This window comes from Coturnix japonica, chromosome 25 (assembly GCF_054131305.1).
Source record: "Coturnix japonica strain WE chromosome 25, WE-NBRP24, whole genome shotgun sequence".
NCBI classification, from domain to species: Eukaryota; Metazoa; Chordata; class Aves; order Galliformes; family Phasianidae; genus Coturnix; species Coturnix japonica.
This window is the reverse complement of record NC_140687.1, coordinates 6,353,886-6,378,146: the sequence shown is the minus strand read 5'-3', so window position 1 is coordinate 6,378,146 and position 24,261 is coordinate 6,353,886. Positions and strand designations below refer to the sequence as shown.

The window sequence follows — 24,261 nt, the reverse complement described above, 5'->3', positions numbered from 1 at the left end:
GGCTGGGAGGAGTCTTTATAAAGTCTCAAATAGGTTGTGGATTTTTGGAGGGTTTCCTCCCCTGCCCCAAGTTTTTATGTGCATGTTTGTTTCACGGTTTGTGGTGGGTTGGCTTTTGTCAGATCTGCAGCATGGCTATTTCTGTACAAGTTATTAAACAGTAAAAAGGGAGAGAAAAGGAAGGCTGTTTGCAGTCTTGGAGGACTTTGTTACAAAAGCAAACATTAGAGTTTAATAGATTTTCACGGATGTGAAAACAGCTCCAGCAGGGGAGCTGAAGAGAGGATGGTGGATAAGATTCTGAAAGAGTTTTTGACTGCTCAGCCTCTGATCAAACCTGGCTGCTAACAGCATCAGTGGGGCCAAGCAATCACAGGTGTGTGTCTGTACACCACTTCCTTGTCTTCGAAGTACACAGTGCTTTGTGGGTATGTAAAAGGACCAGGAATCTCTGAATGCTGCGTGCATCCTGGATGACTTCAATGAACGTTGGGTACTTTCCACTGTGCAGGTGTACGTGTGAGCTCTGATGCTCATCGTTTTATAATGCAACAGGAAAGATCTCAAGAACCCCTCTGTGAGTGAAGATCAGTCAGTCAAGACTGCTGTGATCTTTGTGACCTGACTGTCCTGGCTGCTTTCAAAAAGCACCGTAAGGATACTGGCTGTTAAACCCCTGTGCTGTATGACATGTGTGTGCTCCCTGCTTCTATACACAAGTCACTAAGCAGCGCATCCCTCATTCCAGTGAGTGGCCATGTGAATTACTAGCAAAACTGCTCGTAGTTGTGGACAGCTCATCCTTGCTGTTTAGCTGAGAAGTTAAAGCAGTAAACTGAAAACATCATTTGTCCTTTCAGCCTCAGCTTTTTCAGTCTGTTTCCCAGAGAGGTGAAAGTAGCTGTGTTGGCTGCCTCAGTACATGTCTTCCCATGCATCTCCTGGGAGCACTGTGCAGAGTTCTACTTGTGCTTACTCTTTGCTTGGAGGGGGGAGCAGCCTTAATGAGTCCTGTGAGAGTCATTCTTAGGTTTTTGCCTTGGAAAACAAGAGGATCAGAGGCATGCTATGAAGGAGCTGGCGTGCTCCTTCAGTGACAGAAAGGGAGACAGATGGTGAGCTTTGGTTCTTGAAACCTCCATCCATTTCTGCAAGGAGAGGACATTCATTCTTTTAGGCTTTCTGCATTATTTCAGTCTCTAAATGCAGTTAACAGTTTCACTTAGTGAAGTGTGCTTTAATTCCTGTCCTGTGCCTTCCAGCTGTAATGCTTGAGCAGTGGAAATGCTGTGTTTTCCCCAGGGGGGGAAGACGGTCTTGTGAAGGACAAAGTGTTTGGGAACCATTGGGATGAAAAGGAAGTTCAGGAACCGCATGGCATAAGTTTCAAAGAAAATCCCCAGGATGGTTTTTTAATCTTATAAAGGAATGATCTGCTCCACTTCTCCCTTATTTGTGACTTGTGTTTAGTTATGTCGGTGTGTGCTGTAAGGTGTGCTGCTTCAGTTGACGTTACCCAGGCTGAAAACACCAGAGGAGAGCAACAAGGATGAGACAGTATCGTGGAATACAGTGCAGTTTATAGCATGCATGTGCTGTACAAGCATTCTGACTATCAATATGCTTTCCTTGTTGTCCATAAAATTCCTCTCATTCACTTCCAGGAGAAGACTGGGAAGTCCTTCTTTTCCACGTGTTGTCTGTTCACCTTACAGACTGCATTGGAATAGTTAGACTGACATTTCCTATTTATGCACAGCTGGGTACAGGATGGGCAGTAACACACGAAGCTGTCTCGGATTTGCCCACCTGGCTCTGGTGATGTCAGCACATTTCGGTCCCTGTAGCAGTTCAGTGCTGCTGGTTTTTGCACTCTGCTGGTCAAACACTTCAGAAATAGTTGCAGAGGAGAGTTCTGTGTTTTTTTGTTTTGAATCCACCTCGGTGTGTGTGGGGGAGGCAGCTCTCGGCCCTACACTGACTGCTTTGGCAGACCCATCCAGTTTCCTCTGTAGTGTTCTCCACATGTGGTTGTGAAATCCAGTGGCTGACCTCTTTTCTAAATACTGAGTCACCATTCTTTTAAAATAAGTGATGCCAGAATTCTCCCTTGTTTTCAGGACCTTTCTTTCTTCTTCTGCAAGTATTGAGCATTTCTCCCTTGTCCATTCTGCACAATCACTTTTCAAGTAACTTTATTATTCTTTTTGCTTTACTGTGTTCTGGTGTAAGTAACTGTTTGGTTTGTCTTCCAAGCAAAAGATCTGCTAACAAAGACTGCTTTCCTTCAGCAATGCAGGAGCAGTCACCGAGGAGTGTGCTGTGCCCCACAGTTAGCACAGAGCGTGTTCTTCACGTGGGCACACCTTCTGTGTGTAGAACACGGACAGTAACGATGGTGTTAGCAAAGATGAAGTGTTCTGTTTTCTCAGTTCAGTTCTGAGCAAATAGCTGATATGTCTTCACTGCACTACCCAGCTGGAACCACCTGATGTCCTGCATTATTAACATGGTTAAATGGTATTGCGTGTAAGTAAATGTCTTAGCTTGGCCTCTTGCTAACGATGCTAGACTTTGGCTCAGAGGTAAAAAGGGACCAAATGTAAGCCTGGGCTGCAAAACAGCCAGCAGACTGAATGAGTTCACTTTTTATTGGTGAGTCGTCATGTGCTTCAAGAAAATGACACGCAAAGCTCATAGCAGCCTCACATGGATTTGGTTGAAAAACCCAGTGTTGCACAGTGAAAAGGGCTGCTCACCCTTTTATCTGTATGGTTTAACAAGGCAAGTCTGATTTTGGGCCTCCCCTGTTGCAAATTACACATTCCACTCTCTGTACCGCTGATCTGATCTCATTGTTAAGCACCACAGTTCTCTCTTTTGTTTTAATAATCACACAAAGGTCTGGAAAACTGCCATAATTCAATAAAAAAGCAAGGCTGACTTCATGGTTTCCTGGCTAGCTCTCTCCTAGGCTGCAGTGAACCTGCATATACCCTTCGGAAACGTTACTGACAACATTACGGGGTTTCGTTCTGTACAATGTAATGTTTGTGAGAGGATGAAGTGATTCAAGTCACAGGCTCGGGGTATGGTGTCACTGCAGTAGTCAGAAGTGGCATTTGTGCCTTGCTGCTCCCATAGGGATGCTGTGGGGCTCTGTTTCTGTTGGAAAGATTTCAGGTTCGCCACAGACAGAGAACAGGTTTTTGCTTTCTGTATTGTGCTTTCAGCATAATTGATCGCATCAGGTTTTGTGTGCGGATGGACAGGAGTTTGCTCCACATCAGACATGGAATGTTAGGAGTATGGTGTGCACGGAGGATGTCAGTGCTGGTTTAGCCTCAGACGTGGGGTCAGAGCCTCTTCTTTGAACCTCTCCACATTCCTCAGGATGCGATGGGAGTGTTCTACCGCTTAGAACAGCCTGAGGTGACTCCTGAAGTGTCTCTTACGATGAACCTTCGGTACTATTGGATTCTCAGAAAAGAGTCTTACATTTTAGGTAGGATGATAAGGCACAGATAAAATGAGGTGGTGAAGTTGTATTGTACGGGCTGCTCCAAAAGTAATGCCTGCGGTTTATTTCCATGGGAACTGCACCGGGTGCAAAGAGCACAACAGCACAGTTGTGTGGAGCAGTGTCAGCTACAAAGCGCCGTGTCTCAGCACTGTCACTACCAGCAGCTCCGTGTTTTGGCCAGCAAAGAACAAGAGCCGAATGCGGCGCTGCTAAAAGCTGCATGGCCAGATCTGGGGCTTTTCTTTCCTGTCCGTGCCCCCAGTGCTGCAATGCACCACATCACTGCGCTCACACGCGCTGCTTGTGCTCCATCCACATTCACAAGTGGAGCTGCACGCCTCTGGCTGCCATTTCCCCGCACACTGAGGCCGTACATTGTATCGCTGCACACCCCGCTGTGTCACCCCGCCGCCACCTGCTGACAGGCACCACACGGGTCGGGTTCAACTCTGCTGCCGTCCGCCCCCTCGTGACGTCATCGCGGCGCGACGCCGTCCTTCCGGCCGGTCGCTCGGTGTCATGGCGGCCGTCGGTGCTCTCCGTCAGACCGCCCGCCTGGCCTCGTCCAGCGCCCTGCTGCAGGTGCGGGCCGACCTGGGACCCCCGGCCCTGCCTCCTCCCGCTCCTCGCCCTCCTGGGCGGTGCCCGCGGGAGCCAGCCCGGCCCCCCGGCAGCGCTTTCCTCCCCCGTTCCCCCGCAGGTGCTGTTCCGGGCGGTCACCTTCGGGCTGAACGCGCTGACGCTGCGCTACCTGTCCAGGGAGCTCCTCGGCGTCGTCAGCGTGAGGTGACGCCGCGCTGCCCCGGCAATGGGAGCCGCCGGGAACCGCCTCTGGTGGCCGGGTTTCCTTGGCACGGAGCGGGGCCGACCCCGTGTCCCGTCGTGTCTCCCGCAGGCTGACGCTGCTCTATTCCACCGCGGTGTTCCTGGCCAGGGAGGCGTTCCGCAGGGCCTGCTTGAGCGGCGGCGCGGAGCGGAGCTGGGCCGCGACCATCAACCTGCTGTGGCTGACGTGAGAGCGGCTCCGCTTTGCTTTAGAGCTCACTCCTGGTTCCGGCTGGAGGAGGCGGCGGGTCCTGCAGTGGGACCTGCACGAGGCGGCCCGTGTCTGCAGCCCGTGTCTGCACTGCATGCCGTGCATGTTTTCTTCTGCTGACTCCACTGCCGTTGCCTGGAAGGCTCACTGTAACAGTTACATTGGGGCTATCAGACTCATAGCTGCAAGTAGTAGCTCGCACTGACAGGTTTTACACCAAAACTTGTAGCTACAATAGCAATGAGTTTGTCTGATCTCTTTCGACATACGTAAAGTACAGCAGCGTGGGAAATTTGAATCAGATTTTCTCTTGTTCTTTTTTCTGCTGAAGGAAACCTGACTGTTTTTACATTAACTTTTTAGAGTCCCTCTTGGTGTCTTCTGGTCTGTTTTCCTGGGCTTCGTCTGGCTGCACGTACTTGAAGTTCCGGATCCATCCGTGGTTCCTCACTATCAGGCTGGCGTGGTGGCGTTTGGCCTCTCTGCAGTTGTTGAGCTTCTAGGGGAGCCATTCTGGGTTTTAGCCCAGGCTCACCTGTTTGTAAGGCTTAAGGTTAGTAGGGAAGCTGTGAGCATAGGGCTGTGTGGGACGGAGAAACTTCGTGCTGAAAAAGTGACGTAATGGAAATGAAGACCAGATTCCTGAACTGGATCTGTGCATGTTCAGGGGTGCTTAAAAAACAAATGAAGCTGTGGGTTGCTTCGTGCTGTACGATGTAGTCATAATGTATTTGTAACGTTAATTTGCTCCTGTTTAAAAAAGGAAGTTAATTTGTTTAGAAGTTACCTCCCTAATGCTCATTAAATGTATAATCACAAGTGTTGCTCAGAGGGAGGCACAGACGCCTTCCACACTTCTGCTTTTCACTGTCGGTGTGAGGCTGTGAAATGCAGCAGCTGGGGTCACGATTGTGCCAAGCAGGATTTACTCCCATGTGGGTCCCACACAAGGGAGCGGGGCAGTGTGATGGGGGAAAAGTGCCCTATAAGACTTGAGAATGTGCAGAGATGCTGCAGCGTGAGGTGGTCAATGCAGCAGCAGAACTGTGGTAGCCACACTGACTGTGAATGCCTTACAGGTCCTTTGTGGGTTGTGTGTGTGAAACTGGAGTGCTTTGCCTTCCTGTAGGTGGTTAAGCTGGCAAAAATGAGCGTTGTCTATTTTCTCTTTCTTGAAGGTAATTGCTGAAAGCCTTTCGATAGTGTCAAAATGCACTTTGACAGTTATCTTAGTCATCCTTTATCCGCAATGGGGCCTTCACATTTTTTCCTTGGCTCAGGTAAGTTTCCTGTATTCTGTATATAAATTCTTGCTCTGAAATGTTCTTTGCTGCTGTCTGTGACATTTAACCTGCTAGATAACACTGAGGAGGTGAGAGAATGTTCCTCCGAGGTGAGGGTTTAAATGTGAAGGATTTTGGTGATAGACGTTACTTGGCGCGTTGAGCCCAGTCAGTTTAATGGGCACCTTTGTTGTGTGCCTAAAGGTACATTTTGTGAATAAGGTTGTTACGTTGTGTGTGCTTTAGCTGTTCTTGAGGGCAGAGGGCTGTGATGCTGATCTGCTGATTAAAATGAATTTAAATCAACAGTACTCTGTGTGTGGGGAGGGGAGTTACAGTAACGCCTTCAGCTAGGTTCAGAGTTGACAGGAGGAAGAACTGCCTTCACTTCTCACTGAGTTCTCACTCATTCTTTGTTTTTTTCCTTCCTTGTCTTTCCAGCTTTTGTACACCAGTGTTCTGGTGCTGTGCTATGTGGTTTGTTTTGCAAAGTTCTTGGGGTCTCCTGAAGCAACAAAGAAGTCATTTCCGATTACAAGAATGAAAGGCCTGTTACCTAACTGGATGGCGGATAAGGTGGGTCACACAGTTCATTCTTAAGTCTTTGACGAGAGCGCTTTGAAAACTGGAGTTGATGGAGTGACTGAGAGATTATTTCTGCTCCTGGACACCATGGCTGGTTAGGAAGCATGGTTGCATAAAATTCCATTCACAGTTGTTGCATTCAAATCCTTGTCAGAAAACCACAGTGAACCTGGAGCTCTTTGTTTCTGGGCCTCGTTGGCTGCCTCATCTGTTGATTGGAGATGGAACATTTACAGTGTTAAAGGGAGTGAGCTGGTATCAGGTAGAAGAGAATCCAGGGTTGTCTTACAGAGCTGGTACTTCAACTTCTCCTCAGACAGAACGTGGTGGTGCACAGCGTCCTGCAGATACTCAGATCTTTGATGTCCTCCAAAAAGGAAATGGGGCAAAGAAAGAAATGAAAAGGCAAAGATGAGGAAGAGACTGAGAGATTGAGGACATGAAGGCAGTTCTGTCTTGTGAGGCTTGCAGGAGTGCTTTGAAGAGCACTGAAAGATGTACAGTACTGTGAGGGGCAGAGTTATATTGGTCTGCTAAACAACTTTTCCCCCTCTCTGGTTACTGTTGAGTGATTTACTCTGTAGAAAGCTTATGCAGTTCCTTTGTGTATCTGCAAAGATGGTGATTTTCCACAAGGGAGAAAGTCAGTCAGACCAGGGTGACGCTGCTTCTTTGATTTTGCAGGCTTTCCTTAACTGGAAGGAAGCATGGCTGACTTGGAGCTTCTTCAAACAGTCCTTCCTGAAGCAGATTTTGACAGAGGGTGAGGCTCGATGTGTGGGAATGCTGGGGGAAGGAAAGTGGATACAGGTCACAAAATGGACAAGGAGCCTGGGAAGGCTGGGAGGGGATGGTGGTCAGAGCGGCACCAGCAGGTGTTGGCAACCCAGGTGCAGTTACGGAAGGTTTGTGGAGGATCAGAACTGTACCGTCCTGCTGGACATGTCTCTGGAATGCGTCCTGTTAGCAGGGCCTGGACACACACGGGGAGAGATGTGGGGGTTTGTCCTTACTTCTGTGTTTTCAACTTCAGGTGAGCGATACGTGATGACTTTTCTGAATGTGATAAACTTTGGCGATCAGGGTGAGTGTGGCGATGCTGTGCAACAATGACATCATTTTCTAGTTGCTCCTTTTTGTCTGCTTCTGAAAATACTGAAAATATTAGAAACCATTTGAAAATAACATGAAAATGTTGGAGGATTTCAGTGGCGCTGGGACGTTGAGGTGCATTTCAGAGAATGATGGGTAAATGGTTATTAAATATAACACACACCAAAAAACAAGAAACAAAACCAGAGCAACTTGTTTGAGGGTCGTGGATTTAAGGAATGCTTCTCCCTTGGATCAAAACTTGGCAGTTGTGCCTCTTCTGCTGTGCGTCTTGTTTCTGTTTTAAAAACTTGGAAGGAGGCAGCATAGTATCTGATACATTGCAGTTCCTTCTCTTCATTTTCTTGGCCCTGTTGTCTTCCTTTGCAGTCTGTTAGCTGTTACAGCAGGAACACTGTTGTTTGTAGCATCACATCTCCAACTGAATGTGCTCCATAAAAGCAGTGTCCTTACAGAGTAATGAATGGCAGCAGCAGTTCAGGTGACAGCACTGGCTGCGCCACAGGCTGATTCTCTTGCATCTGGATCTTTTATCTTCCTCTGTAGTAAGAACTGAAGGGGCTGCCTGGGGGTGTCTGGGGCTATTGCTAGATTTGCTCTAATGCTGCATTAAGTTCCACTGGTTCTCTCTTTGTTTATCAGAAATGTGGAATAGGAATTTGTGCCAGAAAAAAAGTGACAGCTTGTTGGTGTGTTTTGTTTGTGAAGGTGTGTATGATATCGTGAATAATCTCGGGTCGCTGGTGGCCAGGTTCATCTTTTTGCCTATTGAAGAGAGTTTTTATGTCTTTTTCGCTCAAGTATTGGAAAGAGGGAAGAATGTAAAGGATCAGAAGCAGGTACGTTTGTTAGTATTGGTTCCACATGAAATGCTTACCTTCTGTTGGAGATCAATTGTATCAGGAGTGTGACTGACGTGTGTTTAAATTACTGAGTGTAAAGATATTTGGAAAGAAACTTGAAGTGGAGACCATGCCGAAGGAGTCTGGACAAAAAGCAAATGGATAAAAAGGTAGCGAAGTAGGAGTTACGAGGTGCAATGACATAATGCTGCATTGTCTGGTAATTGAAGTTAAAATCCTCTACTCCAACAGCATGGTGCTTGTGCACCATGTCTGTGCAGCTGTGCTGAGGCAATTACTGTAGGTTCAATCTCTTTCCAGCAAATAAGTGGCACTTGACAATATTTGACTGACTTGAAAATACAACAGGCTGGTAAGCATTGAGCGCTTCAGAGGGTGCCCTTTCCAGAGGAAGACAGCTGTGTTTTGGCTGAGCTTTGGGATTGTTTGCGCAGTAACGATGGTTACATGAAGGAGAGGTTTCTGTATGCTCTAGAAGAAATTCTTGGTCAGATAGGAAGGTCCCAGTCAGCCAAGTGTCATGTCTCACGTTAATGGTAGGCTGACAGAGGTGTACCTGTGTGTGTGTTTGACGTGGAGTGTTCATGGTGTGTTTGTGTGTGGGCTTATCCCGTGCACCTGGCAGGAGGTTTGACTCCTCATGAGGGGTGTGGGCAGCTGCATCTTACCATGTACAGAACTCACAAGTGGCTCCTTATGCTGTGGCGAAACTTGTAGTCCAGTGTAACAATGAAGACGTGGCCCTTTTGGTGATTCAGGCTGTGGCCCTGGGCAAATGCTGTGCTTTTCTTTGCTATTTACTGGCTGCTGTTTGCCCCTTTCCTTAAGCCCTGAAACAGAGCTGTCAATGGCTGATCTTTGTTGAGAGTTCTGCATATAATACGGAAGAGAATAAGAATACCTGAGCACAGCTGGAAGCCAGGACCAAGTGTGTAGGTGTGTCAATACCAAAAAATAGTCTTGGCTGTGCCTTGCATTGTGCCAGTGGACTTTTTCCCCCTGGAACAGTTTCTCTTGGTGACAGCAGCAGTTGTGCTGGTTCTAGTTCGTGTAATTGACTGCTGGGTTTTGCTGTTTTGTTTCTGTTTTTTTCTCCAGGATGATGTTGCTATGGCTTCGAATGTGTTAGAACTGCTGTTGAAGCTGGTGCTTCTGATTGGCCTTACCATTGCTGTTTTTGGATGTGCCTTTTCTCAGCTGGCTCTGGATATTTATGGAGGTTCAATGCTCAGTTCTGGAACAGGTAAAAAGCTTTAGCTGTGTTTTTTGTTTCTCAGCTCTGTTCTGAGCTCTTGGCTCGGTCAGCTTTCTGTCTGAAAAAAATCAGCTCAGGTTAAAAGGAGCTTCAAGTAGCCTCATTCTGGTAGAATTATTTGATTGCTTTGCCCTCCTGTAGATGCATGCATTTAGAATATTCCAACTGTAGCACCACAGCTCCCAAAGTTACCTGCAGGGATGCTTGCAGAGGCTGGAATGTAGCCCAGCAGTAGTTTTAACAATATTAGGAGGTTTACAAGGAAGGAAGGATAAAGCATTGGCTTTTCCTGACTTGTGTCACGTGTACCAGCTTATGGCCCAATAAATACAACCACCACTTTTGTGGAGGAGATCTTGTCTGTTACATTAATAGCTGCTGCCGCCTTGTACTTTGTGTTTGGGTTCCCCTTGCTTTGTTTATTCTGTTTGTCATCTTGTCAAGATGTCCAGACCAGAAGCTTCTCAAAGGGACACAGAAGTTGCTGTTATCATCGGTGATAATGTTACAGCTTCTGTTGTGGAGTATGAAACTGTGGCTTTATAAAAGAAATAATGATCTCTTTATCCTTGTAATGCTGTTGTCTCTATTTTGTTGTAGGTCCCGATCTTCTCCGGTGCTACTCGTTGTATGTCCTATTTCTTGCTGTCAATGGAGTAACAGAATGTTTCACGTTTGCTTCGATGTGCAAAGAAGAAGTGGACAGGTGAGGAGTACCCCCAGTGCATCTGTGTGTGATTTGCATGGAGTTAAGCATGCAAATGGGGAACAATTGTTCTGCTTGGATATTCGCTTGGAAATGCTTTTCTGTTACTGAGAAGGCAGTTTCTTTTTGCAGTCGTTTTAAGGACTGTGTGCAGACCTCGATGTAAAAGCTTTAGTTTAAACCTTTGGGTAAAAAGGATCCGAACTGACAAGGTTATTAGCTTTTAATACACAGCAAACTGGGAAAGTAATTTAATGTGAAGTCTTATTTTCTGTACATGTACGTGAATAGAAGCTTCAGTTTTTAAGGTGGACTGTTATGTTAAACTCCTTAAAGTCTTGCAGCTATTAAAACTTCTCAGTCACAGTTTCTATAGATCACATTTGGGATGACATGAGTTCAGTGGTTTATCGGCCTTGAGGAGAGCTCTGGACAAGATGACTTCCTGTGATGTTTTGCAGCCTGGATGTTTTCTTGGTTCTCTGTTGTGGTGTGTTGGCACTGCAACCTGATGGCTGCCATCGGACTTGTTTCACTTCTGTGGCTGTTGTCTATTACAGCTCTGTTCCAAATTAATTAGGCCTTTATTTTTTTTAGGTCATTAATTAAAAGAGATCCTCTTTTAGCAGTTTAGCAATTGAGCAATTCTTTTTAGATGTGCAAGGACTGCTTTTGTCCCCCTTTCCAAGTGTGATCTTCTCTTTAAAGCCACTGTTTGGAGCAGGACTAAGTGTCACCCTATTGAGCGTTATTGTTCTTCAGTACCGAATAGAGAAGGAAAAAGTCCTCAGTGTTTGATACTGCTAATTATTGTTAGTAGGTTTTCTGAAGTGAATGCACAGGTGAATAGTAGGATAGAATTTCCTTCACTTAAAGTAGTTGTTGGTTTAGTTTACTCAACGTATTTTTCATTCTTGTGCTGCATTTCTTTTCTCAGCCTTGCCGGCTGTTAGCAGATGACAGGAGTTGTTGCTCCCATGTTTTAGAAAGCGAATGGATTTTTATCTTCTGAAAATGAGTTTAGTAATTAAATAGTGCAACTGCATATGTTGTTTATATTGTTTCTTCTTCCTAGGTACAATTTTGTTATGCTGGCCTTGTCCTTCGTGTTCCTGTGCATCTCTTATTTCTTGACCCGCTGGCACGGAAGTGTTGGCTTCATCCTTGCCAACTGCTTTAATATGGGTATTCGCATTGCTCACAGCATCCAGTACATCTATGAGTACTTCAAGGAAAGCTCCTACAGACCTTTGACAGGCTTGCTTCCCTCACCGTTTTTAATACTCGCTTATGTCATAAGTGGAGGAATTACTGTTTATTCAGAGGTAAGTATCTGCCTCGGGATGTTCCTTTCACTGCGGAGGTTTGTCAGATGGCTTCATTACCAGAAGGAAAGAAATATTATCAACAGGAAAGGCTTACAACCATAGCCTTGGAGATTTCCATTACATCTTTCAAGGCTGCGTATAGATCTATTAAAAATGAAACAAAGACATGCAATTATATTGATCTTCAGATGTGTGCCTGCTTGCCTTCTCCAGGTGGCAGAGAACTGTGTACCTAATGAGTCAGACAGTTCTGCTGGCCATCTGTATATCCACATTCTTAGTTCTTGGTAATTGATGGTGATAGTGCAAAGAAATGGTCACTAAAGATTCGGTTAAAAAAATAAAAAAGCAGTGCAGGGGGAATAAAACAACAACATCTATCATGTATGTAGCTGGCCTACCTTGTGCCAACTGGTTTTCCTTCAGTTGCTGGTTTCCTTTGTTTTAGGCATTCTTCTGCTGCGATAAGGGTTGGATGTCAAGGCTGATTCACATCAGCATTGGGGCGCTGTGCTTTGCAGCTACCACCATTACCATGTTCTGCACAGAGACCAAGCTGGTCCACTTTGTCAGAAGCCAGTTCCTCTCCCAGTATATGAAGAAAGGAACATGAAATGCTCGTGGGCAGAATAATTCTTGTTCGTGGCTGCAATTATGGAGGGTTGTATTCTTTGCACGGGCCTGCCTGGATAAAGGTTTCCACATGAGTTTGTTGGAAGTATTGATAGTGACAGTATAAGTGGTTGCTGACTAAACTACTCTGTACAGTGAAAGAGAGCCGAGTAATTTTCTCTTCATGCATCATTCGTTCTTAGCTTTTCTTCCAACAGCCTCGTTGGTGATGAAGGTCTGTAGTGCACCTGCCTGACATGAACTGATGGCCAGAATTAATGTGGGGAGCTCCCATTCTTACTGGTAGGGAGACATATATGAAGGCATTGTATGGCTTACGTCTTAATTAACATGTAATTAAGAATACCCTTATTGAGGATGGTGGGCTGTTGAAAAAGTTAGCAAAGAAATGGTTTGATGTTGAAAAACAAAAACCAGAACCAAAACCTGAAGCAAACACTGGAGCGAGGACCAAGCACGAAACCAGTACCAAAGTGGAACGTAATGCAGCGCAGAAAAACCTGAGTTATCGGTGCCCTGAAGTGAGAAGCATTAAACAGACAGTTCTGGTACTTGCAGGGAAGCTACTGAAATATGCAGCGTGTCCAAGTCCAAGCTGGCTGTGTGAGTTTACTTCTGTCAGCATCATTCATGTAAGGAGAGAATCGATTAGCTTGTCAGAAATGCTCTGAAGCTTTTCTCTAGACAGAAGTGTGGTGGGTTTTTGAGCAGTGCCGAACAACAGCTGTGAATTACAGTCACGTCCAAGTTCCAGAAGGTAGAGTTAAATATCATTGACTTCACTGCTGTTCTGTTCCTACCTGAGGTGATCAGTGCAGTTATGAGCAGATTTGTCTCGCCTTTCTGCAAAGTGGAACGTTGTGTATGTTGAATGAGATTTCCTTCTGGGTTTGTGCGTGTTGGATCTCTTGCTTTTGGATTAAAAAAATGCTGCTTTTTCTTACAACGAGGTTTTTCATCTGGTTGCTCCTTTTTGTGTTTGTTATAAACCTTTGTGTTGATTTAATTTATTGAAAATGTCAATGCTCAGAAGCAATAAAGCATTGAATTTTGTTTCCTAAGGGCGCCATGTCGTATTGCTGGTCTAAGATGTGACTTCAGAGCATACGAGCAGCACGTTGTAACAACCAGCATTCCCTTCACATGGTTTGAGTGGAGCAGGAAATGCCGAGTGTGCTGAGACGTACAGCATGAAGACTTCACTGTCATCACATAGCAAACTCCACAGGTCCTGAGACAGCTCTAGAAGCATCTTCACTTCCAATGGCAGTGAGGAGTTGGTACCAATGGACAGAGCTGACGGGGTGAAATGCTTTCTGGTATCACTGTGGTACCGTTAGAAATGTTTGGTTCTGTTAGAAATGTTTTCTTAACTGTCGCCTCCAAATCCGGCGACAAGTCAAGGCTGCGTGTGAAAGTACCGTGCCTCCGCACATGGGGAACAGATGAGACTCACACACAGTGCGTAATGCCAAAAGAACGAATTTAATGCCTTGCAACAAATAGTATATACCGGTACATGTGACCGCCCCCATCAGGTACTTGTGACCTCCCTGACTCCAGCCCAGGTGCACCCAACAGCTTTGTCTCAAGTGATGCACGGTCATAGTTTACAAATCCTGATGAGCGGGCTGAAAGGAAGTGATCACACTATGATACAGGAACATCCCCTTCACCCGAGATTTCTGTCCAGGTTTTGTCTTCTCCAATTTAGAAAAGGCTCATTGGTAGGCTAACAGCATTGTAACCAGCATTACTAACACATCAAATGCCTATTCCCATAGATTCCAGCATTGGTAACATTAGATCCTATTTGATTCACATCCAATTTATTAATAAAATAGAAGCACACTGGATAATAACCTGGATAATGCCTAATAATTGCAGTTCCTGAGACTGCATTGGAAATGCTAGAAATTCTCCCATTATGTCGCTCCGCTGTTATCTGCAGTATAACAGGTTACAAAGCAGCACACGGGCCCAGTCACTATGAAAACTGGATACTAGGGCCAGTCCTAACGACTCCCATTTACTTTCCAAAAGCACAATTTGTGCGGGCGATGGGGCAAAGGGAAGTGATGTGCCCGAGGAGTGGGGCTGAGCAGCAGGTAGGAGATGCTGGGAGCTTTGCAGGGTGCTCAGCTGTCTGCCCGGGAGGAGCGCCACCTCCTCCATGTGCCACGGAGCCTGGTGGAGAGCTGCCCAATGGCTCCTTGTGGATGTGGCCTCGTTTCCTTCAGGATCTTCAGCGTCTGAAGGGCCAAGGAAGCGACAGCTGGACTGGGGTCATGCTTCATTCCCTGAAGGCCTGCGATAAGAGGAACAGAGAGGCATGATGACCCAGCTCTCCCCTCTGGCAGGAGGGAGCGAGGGACAGGCATGTCACCTGCTGGCTGCCCCAACATCCCACTCCCTGGCTTACTTTGGTAGATGTGCTCTCTGTCAGCCCGCTGCTCATCCCTCATGTGCCGCCCTAAGAGCCCTGCGAACACAAAGCCCCGTCAGCGACCCCCGCTGTTCCGTGGGTGCAGCATGGAGGGCCGGGGCTAGGGAAAGCTCAGCCTCGTGGCTCACCGATGAACCTCACGGCCTCCAGTCGCAGGGTTTCCTGCAGGCTCTGCAGGTAGAGCAGGCAGTCGCCCAGGTAGTCCTGCGCTGCACTCTGTCTCCTCCTCTTGGTCAGCTGAAGAGGGAAGAATGTGAGGTCAGTGCAGGCTGGTCCCGACCCTGTCCTGGGGTGTGGGAATGGGCATACTGTTGCGCATACACACCATGCAGTCGCTGATCTGCCAGAACTGCTCTGTCTGCACCAGGTGCTCCAGCTTCCTCCAGCGCAGGAACCGTGCAGCACCAAGGAGGGCTTTCTGGGAGGCCTGCCAAAGAGCTGAGATAGCACCGCAGCCCGAGCAGCCGCAGAGCCCGTGTCCCCAGAGCCCCTCTGCAGGGAGGATGCAGCAGCAGGGGCTGATGCTGCTGTGGGCTGCAGTACTCTTGATGTATGGGGGGCACCACGGGAGCAGCATCACCCTCCCCCAGATGAACCTGATTCCCACCTTGGACACGTTCTCTTCCTCATCGTGCAGGTGTAGATACAGCAGGACCAGGTTCCTGCACACCGTCTTCTGCATCTTCCTCTTTTCTTGGCCCTCCACAAAGCTCAGCGTTTTGAGGAAGAAGTCGATGGAGAGCTGACGCACCGTGCCGGACTCCTGTGGAGGAGGAAGGAAGGACATCTGTGTCAGCAGCTCCAAGTCCATGGCAAGCAGGGACAGCACCACCAGTGAAGTGGGGGCAAAATCTCCGAGCTGAGAGGATGCAGATCTTGAGGATGCCCTCAGAACTGCTCCAAAGTGTGCAAGCTCTGCCCAGCGGAAAGTCTGCCCAGGACCACGCAGTGCCTGAACCTGGTGAGCGGCCAGGAAAGTCCCCTGGTGCGCTGTCACAAGGCAGCAGGCATGGGCACGCTGGGCTGGCAGCCACATCCCTCGTGTGCTGGACTCCCTATCATCCTTACATCGTTAAGCAGAGCTGGGAGCTTGCCGGCCAGCTCCAGAGCCATGACACTGAGCTTAACCTCCTTCAGGAGGTGCAGCAGGTTGCTGAATATTGGTAGGGCCGTGGCACGGATGTCACTATCTGCATCCTGCAGCTGCTCCATGATGCACGGCAGGAAGATGATCATTGTCCTTGCCTGTGGGGAAAAACACCCCATCCTTTAGGTACGGCAGCAAGCGTAATGAGGGCAAGGCTACTCCAGTACCAGCCCTGAATAGCAGGCAGTGATGGGGTGGGCAGAGCGCACCAGCTCCTCACTGCCTGAAGAGTTGCCGAGTTGTACATGGCCCCGCTACAGCCCCATGGCAGGCCCAGCCCAACCTGTGGCATTCCTGGCCACCCCTGCTCACCGTGTCCTGCCTCTTGCTGAGCTGCAGGATGCCCCTGAGCACCAGCTGCTGCATGCCCACCCTCTTGCTCTGCAGATAGTGGGCAAAGATTCCTATGATGCGGTGCAGCTCTTTGCTGAGGTCCATGCATTCCAGCATCTGCAACAACACACATGGCTCTTAGTGCTGGATCTAACAGTCAGCTTGGGGAAAGACAGCAGGCCCCGAGGGAGGCAGCAGGGCTCGTGCTGCCAGTGGCCTTGCAGCCTCCAGTGTTCTCTGCTTCTGCAGCTGTTGCTCACCTCAACGAGGAAGACCATGGCCACCATATCCCAGGAGTAGAAGTTGGTGCTGAGCAGCTCAACCAGCTGCTGGAAGATGGGGTCACGCAGAGCAGCAGGCAGTTCCCTCATCACCCTGCAGGGATAAGAAGGCACCGTGAGCCCTGAACCAGGCAGACGCAGCTCTGGCTGTGCAGCCCTCTTGCCACTGCTGCAGGGGCCACAGGCTCTGGTGCTGTGGCTGCAGTTTGGCTGAGAACTGGGGACCCCCGTGACACCACAAGGAAGGGCTCCCACCTGGCCACCACCTGCACACCCTGGAGGTGGGTCACAGTGCTGAGAAGCGCGTCCCAGCCCCCCTGCTCCTGGATGGCCTCCATCTGCTTCTGGAGGCCCACGCTGCAGAGCAGCACCTTCAAGGACTGCACCGCGGACCTGCAGGTGGAGAAGGGTGCGAGTCACATCAGGAGCCCCAGCACCGGGTCCCTGGGTGCAGCAGGGGGACGGGGATGTGGCACCTGATGGGAGTGAGCTGGTGCTGCTGTTGCCCCTCCCAGAAGATTTCCACCTCCTGCAGCGTCAGCTCCGTGGTGAAGGACACTTGCAGGAGAAGGGCTGGGAAGAGCTGGGGGAAGATGGCTTCAGCCTCCTTGAGGACCAGAGGCAGCTGGAGTATCTCTGGTAGGATCCTTGCTGCCTGCAGAAAGCACCCGGATATGATTCTTGCCCTGTCCCCTGGGTTTCCACCCCGTCTCTAGAAGTGTAGGGATGGAGAAAGGGAGGGGGGGGGAGGGAGACCCCCAGAGCCCCAGGCAGGTCTATGGATGCATCCCAGGGCAGGAAGAAGGCTCGGGGGTGGACAGGGAAGGGGAGTGGGGACTCAGCTGGGGTTCAGCTGGGTGAATGAGGAACTCACGGCCAGGGCAAGGACACGTGGCCTCTCCTTGATGAATGGGGAGGTGTGCTGCAGAGTGTGGTTTATGAGCACTTGGAACACCTCCTGCAGCACCGTCTTCACGGTTGAAGACTCCGAGAGCATTTCCCTCCACATGGTGACAGCAACTCTGCAGGTCCCCAGGGCTGTCAGCGTGGCTGCTCCTGCCTGGCTGACGGCCATGGGGTGAGGAGGGGGGGGGAGAGGAGCCCTGAGGGCTGTGGTCCCATACCTGGAGCAGGTGAGAGAGCAGACCAGCAGGCTGCTGACCATCTCCTTTGGGAATTTGCTGGCCAGCACAAGCAAGGCCCTGCTCAGGCTTTCAAGAGCTGGCTTGGCTTTGATGGAAGGCAGGCTGCTGTGGATCGCCTTCACAGTCTTTTGCACCTGGAGGGGGGGAGCATGGGTGAGAATGGGATGGCACCAGAGCAGGGCCCTGCTGCCATCCCCACTGCTGCCTGCTGGCCAAGCGCAGTGCCAGGGATGGAGCAGAGCCCCCAGGGCTGGAGCGGAGGCAGCAGCAGGTTCCCACCTGCTGTGGAGGGAAGCGAGCCTCTCCTGCGAGCACATCCACCATGTGGGCAGCCAGCTGGGTGCTGTGGAGGCTCGGTGCTTTCATGCTCTCAATGGCTGTGAGTAAAATGTTGACCTTTTCAGGGTACAGGAGGTATTTCAGAAGGACCTGTGGGAGGGAGGAGAGGAGGGATGACTTATCCTCTGCTTGGCTGCTCAGCTGTGCAGGTGTCCCAGGAGAACTGGGAGCAGAGGCTGTGCTGGGTGATGCCAGGGATATGAAGCGTGAGGGCCCCAAAGGCACAAGGGCTGCTCGGGGACAGTGCGTGCACTCTTCCTGACACTGCAGGCCTGGGTTCTCCTGTGGGCTCAGGGTTTGCTCTTTGTACCTCGAAGATATTTCTGGCTCTGTCCTCACGGGAAACCTCCTGGTGGAGCGAAGTTTGGCTGTCCCAGAGCTGTGGTACTGTGCGCTCCTCCGGTTGCCATGGCAGTCCTGGACAGGAGCACACACGGTGTCAGTGAGGGGTCTGGGCATCTGGAGGGACCTAGCCCAACACAACTCCTCTCACTTGGGGCAGCGATGAAGATGAAAAGCTGATGAACAGCATTAATCGCCTCATCTCTGGTCCTGTCATCCGTGGAAGTGCAGGACAGGATGAGGTGTCCGACCAGCTTTCCCAGCACGGGGAAGCGTTGGTTCTCCTGGCACTTGTGCTGGAACACCGCGGTTCCAACGAAGCAGGTGCACAGCTGGGGAGAGAGGCAGCACGGCTGAGTGGGCAGCAGGGCCCAGCCCAGGCTCTGTGCAAGCCTGGACACAGGTGGGCTCTGGCTGGGGAGCCAGGATGTGGTCCCAGAGCTGAGCGCGCCGGGACTCCCTACCTCAGGCAAGACGCAGGTGTTGCTGAAGGCGAGCAGCCTGGCAATGCACACCACAGCCCTCTCCTCCACGGCCGCCAGCTGGCACGTGGTGAAGGGCAGCAGGAGCTGTGGAGAGAAAAGTTGCTGTTGTGCCCACAGCACGGGGCACTCGTCCTTCCCCTTGCTCCCCAGCTGCAGCGGGGTGGGTGGTTGCGTCCCTGTCCTGCTGCAGCCCTGCCATCTTCCCGCTGCTCCCCACCCATCCCTCTAACACCACACGGGCTAGTTTTGGGCCAGCACCCCCTGCCCGCAGCAGGCCCTGGGGGGACCTCGTGTGGATCCCTCCTTTGTGGCCTTGAACCATCCCCGCAAACCCCAGTGTTGCCACATCCAAACCTCCATGATGTTCTGCAGCTCCACGAGGACAAAGCGGCCAGCGCTGCTCACCAGCACCTGCAGCAGGTGGTGCAGGGCTTCCATGGTCTGCAAAGGAGGACAGGGGTCAGGGCGGCCTGCCCTGCTGCATCCTGCTGGCAGCAGAGGGGCATCCCGGGTGCTGGTGCCCAGGAAGCGTCCCCAGGGCTCAGCTGATGCGCACCTCCACGTAGAGTGCCGCATCCAGGTCCGCGTCGTCCTCGTAGCAAGGGAGGTGGAGGACGCTGCCGAGGCAGGCACGCAGGAGACCGTTCTTCTCCTCTGGAAGCAGCCATGCTCCACTGCGAGGGGAGAGAGGGCAGAGGTGTGATGCTCCGCTCAGCACCCTGTGCCCTGCAGCCTGTCCCGCTCAGGGCCCCGGCTGGGACCGATGCCTCCACGCTGGCAAAGCCGTGCTGGGGCGGTACCTCATGGCGGCGATGGTGCTCATGGCCTGCTGCCAGAGCTCCGTGTCCAGGTGCTCGGCGGGCTCCTCCTGCAGCAGCGCCTGTGGGCACAGCGGGATGGGATGGGATGGGATGGGATGGGATGGGATGGGATGGGATGGGATGGGATGGGATGGGATGGGATGGTGCAGTGTGCCCTGCTTGGTGTGCAGAGCCCAAGCACCCCATCCAGGCCCCCAGTCCTGGCCCTCGTTCAGGGCTCCCCAGTGATCCTGCAGTGGAAGGGCTGTGCCCTCAGCCCAGCCCTGCAGTGCTCCATTACCTCAATGCACAGCACCACCTTCAGCACGTAGTCACACAGCTGGCTGTGGACCACGCTGTCCGTGATGGCAGCTGTGCAGGCAGTGCGGACGCAGGCCAGAAAGCGCAGCTTCTGTTCCTGTGTCTGAGACAGGAGGGGAGTTACAGGGGTTGGCATCGGGGGACCCCGGCACCCTCTGGGCACAGCCGGGCAGGGGCAGCCATGGAAGCACAGAGTGCACACTACCTGCGGTCTGCATGCACAGCAGGCGTCGATGTAGCTCAGGGGATCCTCGTCCTGAGGTGACACGACGGAGGCAAAAGGATCCTCAGCTGAGCCCACGGGCCCCTGCTGGGGCTGCACCCCATGCACCTCGCCGGGCCCCTGCGGGGCCGTGGGGGTGCGGGATGCTCCGCGCCTCTCTGGCCAAGCCTCTCGAACTCGGAGTGGGGGTCTCTGCTCCATCTCGCAGCGAGGAACAGCGGCGAATGAGCCTCGTGTTCCAGCTCTGCCTCCTGGTGGTCAAAGCCCATTGTAACGGGGCTGTGATCTCACCCCGTTCCATCCGGCTCCACATAGAACCCCTCCTCTTGCCCTGGGCTCGCCCCAGAGCCCCACAGCCGTCCCTGTCCTTGGGCAGGTTCGGTCTGGAAGGAGCCCTTGTATTCACTGTGTGTGTTTGCCACAGCTGCAGTGTTGGGATCCGGGAGTCCTTCTTCAGTCCATCCCCGCATCCCCCCCTGTCAAATTAAACCATGTTCTGGTCTCCATTGGGACGGAGTTGATTTTCCCTTCTTGGCATCTGGTGCTCTGTTTCGGCTTTAGGAGAAAAACAGTGTTGGTAACGCAGCAGTGTTTCTAGCTGTTGCTGAGCTAGATGGGATGGGATGGGATGGGATGGGATGGGATGGGATGGGATGGGATGGGATGGGATGGGATGGGATGGGATGGGATGGGATGAGATGGGATGGGATGGGATGGGATGGGATGGGATGGGATGGGATGGGATGGGATGGGATGGGATGGGATGGGATGGGATGGGATGGGATGGGATGGGATGGGATGGTGCAGTGTGCCCTGCTTGGTGTGCAGAGCCCAAGCACCCCATCCAGGCCCCCAGTCCTAGCCCTCGTTCAGGGCTCCCCAGTGACCCTGCAGTGGAAGGGCTGTGCCCTCAGCCCAGCCCTGCAGTGCTCCATCCCTGCAGGCATTCAAAGGCAGGCTGGATGTGGCTCTGGGCAGCCTGGTCTGGTGGTTGGCGACCCTGCACATAGCAGGGGGTTGGAACTGGATGATCTTTGAGATGCTTTTCAACCCAGGCCATTCTATGACTGTACAGTTCCATACTGGAACAAAGATAAAATGCTAACTATGTAAAACATGGAGTCAAACCTGTGTGATTTGTCCACACCAGGAGGTGATTAGAAAACAATTTGTAAGCTACAAAGCTGCTTGCATGAAAGGAAAAGAAAATGTATAAAAATGTATGAGGGAAAATTGTATCGCATTGAGATTTCCAGTTTTTACTCTTTGCAGATCTAACTCGCTGCTGGAAGAATCCTGTACGCCATGTTCACACCATTTTCAATGAGCTGGATGAGTCTGTTGTTGGCATTTTAATACCACTGACCAGGCAGGCAATATGTATGGAGTATTTGGCTCTCTCTACAGTCATGAATGTTTGAGTATCTTCAACATGTGGCTCATTGCTTCCATTTCAGGCTGCCCAGAGAAGCTGTGGATGCCTGTCCTTGGTGTTGAAGGCGAGGTTGGATGGGTGATGGGCAGCCTGAGCTGGTTAGTGGGCAGCAAGCCCATGGCAGGGTGTTTAGAACTGGATGATCTTGAAGGTTTCTTCCAACCCAAGCCCTCCCGTGATCCTATGATTCTGTGATTTCATTCAGGTTTATTAAGATGAGATGAGTTCTCCTAAATGCGCTGTTCTCCATATGATTATAATTGGAGTCTAGATGGATGACTTAAAGCAGACACCAAACTTTCTGATGGCCAAAATGAAATGAACTCAATCCTTTACTGTGTCAGTAGTCTGTAACTAGAGCCCATCAGGTAATTCCCAGCCTCCTGCCTGTATCATTAGCTGCACACAGTGAAAAAGTCTGATGGGATTTTAACCTCTAAAATGTTCAGAATCAGCCAGAGGGTGAATATACTCACTATGCAAATACCTGCAGGAATAAGTTTGTCATGTATGTCCTCAGGTACCACAGTAGTTAATGGTGGGACTCAGTAGGTCATGCTGAAAGTTGAGTCTGCTGATCTTGAAGGCCTTTTCCAGCCTAAATGACCTTATGCTAATATTTCTGTATTTATTTCTGTTCAGCTCCCAGAAAACCTCCCACCCAGCCCCCAGCTGACCCCGTGGTGAAAAATAAAACAGAAACCTCAGTGACGCTGGCATGGTCCCCTCCGAAGATGCAACGCCCCATTCCAATCGATGGCTACATTGTGGAACGCAAGAAACTAACTGGCTTCACGTGGGTGAGGTGCCACGAGTCTCATGTCCCCGTCCCAGAGTTCACGGTGAGCAATCTGTCTGAAGAGGCTGATGATCAGTTCCGAGTGTCTGCAGTCAATGCGCATGGACAGAGCCCGTCTCTGGAATTCCCAGGGAGCGTGCACCTTGGTAAGCACAAAAACACCAATGGAAATGGGTCAGTGTGTGCTGAGCAGCTGTGTTGGTTCCCTAAAGATGCTTCCTTTGACTTTAAGGACAGTAGTGCATTAACACACCAAAGGATTTCCTTTATTCCCAGTTCTCCTATCTCCTATCAACCTCCAGATACCACTAAAGTGATACGAGTTATGTTTCTGTGACAGAGAGATGAATATCCTTATCTTTTGATATGTCACATGTGCAAGAGGCAGAACTTTCTGTAGCAGATCTTAAGCATAGAAGTGCTTCTTCTAGCACTCATGCAAAGGGAGAAGTAGAAATGTACCTATGATTTAATCTTCCATCTCTAAATGAGATACCAGACTTGCATCTAAAGAGCATTAAGACAAACGTTGTTCTTCCTCAGACCCAGTCCTGGCTGTGAAATCCCCCCTAACAACTGGTGAAGCTGTAGCTGGAGGGGATGCCATGTTTACTATTGACCTTACAACAACGTGTTGCGGCACTTGATGCCTCAATGGTAAAGTCTTACAGGAAAGCGAGACCTGCATCATCAAGAGAACCCAAACTACTCACAGCCTAATGATAAAGAACGTCACCAAGAATGATGATGGAGCAGAAGTGAAATTTGTTGCCAAAAATGTTGATGTCAGCACCAAGATGAGAGTGAGAGGTATTTGCTTTGATCCTTCTCCTTTCCTCTTACAGTCAAGGCATAGTTGCTGTGATCTGCTGATTAGAACTGGGGCTGCAGGCATTCACTGACTGTACCAAATACCTGAAATTGCATCCCATGGACTGACGTGAGTCCTGGTAATGACCTAAACATGATAGCACTGAGTGTAGGGTAAGCCAGTCTACCCAGCTGCTTGGTATCTGAACCAGATTGCTTCATGCCAGCTGATGAATGTCTGCAGTTCACAGGTATTGGCCAGTGCATTCAGTCAGCAGGTTTACCACTGCATCACCATAGAGCAGTACTTTCAGCTCCAGGTTCAGACAGCCTTTCTGATTGCACTGGAATAGTTTAGAAGTAGGGGAGCAATCATTCCAATAATATCTGTATCAATCAGCTTTGCATGACCAAATAGAACAAATAAAGATTCATTATGGGAGGAGCTGTTTGTCATTGGGTGGAAACCTCTGCAGAAGCATGTTTAGAGCATTCTTAATCAGTAGAAGGAGATGTTTGGTTGATTTTTACTTAGTAAATCCGGCAAGAAGACCAAATGAAATATCTTGAATTGCTCAGCACTGACACAATGATGAGTGCAGGAACAGAAGGTGATACTTTTTCAGAGATGTTGCAGCAAACATTGACCACATTAGCCTGATCTAAATTGAAATAACGAGGTCTTTGCTCCTGACAGGTGCTGCAGTGAGATTTACCAATAAGAGCAAAGATGTAGAAAAGATCTCCGCTCGGCTGCGTGAGGAAGCCAAATTGCAGGCTGAGCTTTCAGACACAGGCGCTACTGTGGAGTGGATGAAGGATGGGAAGGAGCTCAAGGCCAGTGAAAATTATGAACTGCAAATTGTGGGGAAGAAACACACCCTGAAAATTCACAGCGTCTCAATGGATGATGCTGGAAGATGTCAGTGCATCTGTGAGGGGGATAAAATGCTCTATCAGCTTTCAGTGAAAGGTATGTGACAGTCTGGGCTGTCCTCTTCCTGCCCAGGGCCAGCAGACTGCATTCACC

General features: G+C 50.1%; 2 protein-coding genes across 12 annotated transcripts; one reads left to right on the top strand and one right to left on the bottom strand.

Annotated features, from left to right (window-relative positions):
• The first annotated feature begins 4,006 nt into the window (after positions 1–4,006).
• On the top strand, positions 4,007–14,179 carry LOC146756844 (man(5)GlcNAc(2)-PP-dolichol translocation protein RFT1-like). 11 transcript variants are annotated; one of them, XM_085523938.1, is made up of 13 exons: positions 4,007–4,105; positions 4,224–4,309; positions 4,419–4,535; positions 4,923–5,112; positions 5,738–5,839; positions 6,284–6,418; positions 7,112–7,190; positions 7,461–7,511; positions 8,249–8,379; positions 9,502–9,646; positions 10,259–10,364; positions 11,440–11,689; positions 13,388–14,179. In XM_085523938.1, exons 1-13 carry the CDS (start codon positions 4,043–4,045, stop codon positions 13,418–13,420), a joined length of 1,488 nt encoding a protein of 495 aa, XP_085380064.1. In that variant the 5' UTR covers positions 4,007–4,042; the 3' UTR covers positions 13,421–14,179. The 11 variants fall into 11 exon arrangements, with proteins under 11 accessions (XP_085380064.1, XP_085380062.1, XP_085380061.1 ...); XM_085523936.1 differs by lacking the exon at positions 13,388–14,179 and adding an exon at positions 12,141–13,386; XM_085523935.1 differs by having other exon boundaries at positions 7,112–7,511.
• Positions 14,180–14,463: 284 nt separating this feature from the next.
• On the bottom strand, positions 14,464–20,834 carry LOC146756843 (maestro heat-like repeat-containing protein family member 7). Its single transcript, XM_085523822.1, has 20 exons — positions 20,170–20,834; positions 19,945–20,067; positions 19,644–19,723; positions 19,400–19,517; positions 19,198–19,284; positions 18,510–19,068; positions 18,327–18,433; positions 17,957–18,106; positions 17,657–17,811; positions 17,407–17,554; positions 17,009–17,187; positions 16,788–16,925; positions 16,512–16,626; positions 16,231–16,368; positions 15,840–16,016; positions 15,379–15,534; positions 15,097–15,198; positions 14,900–15,008; positions 14,748–14,807; positions 14,464–14,633 (listed from the first exon to the last, which is right to left on the bottom strand). The coding sequence occupies exons 1-20, from the start codon at positions 20,386–20,388 to the stop codon at positions 14,464–14,466; spliced, it is 3,090 nt and encodes a 1,029-aa protein (XP_085379948.1). The 5' UTR covers positions 20,389–20,834.
• Between the last annotated feature and the right edge of the window lie 3,427 nt (positions 20,835–24,261).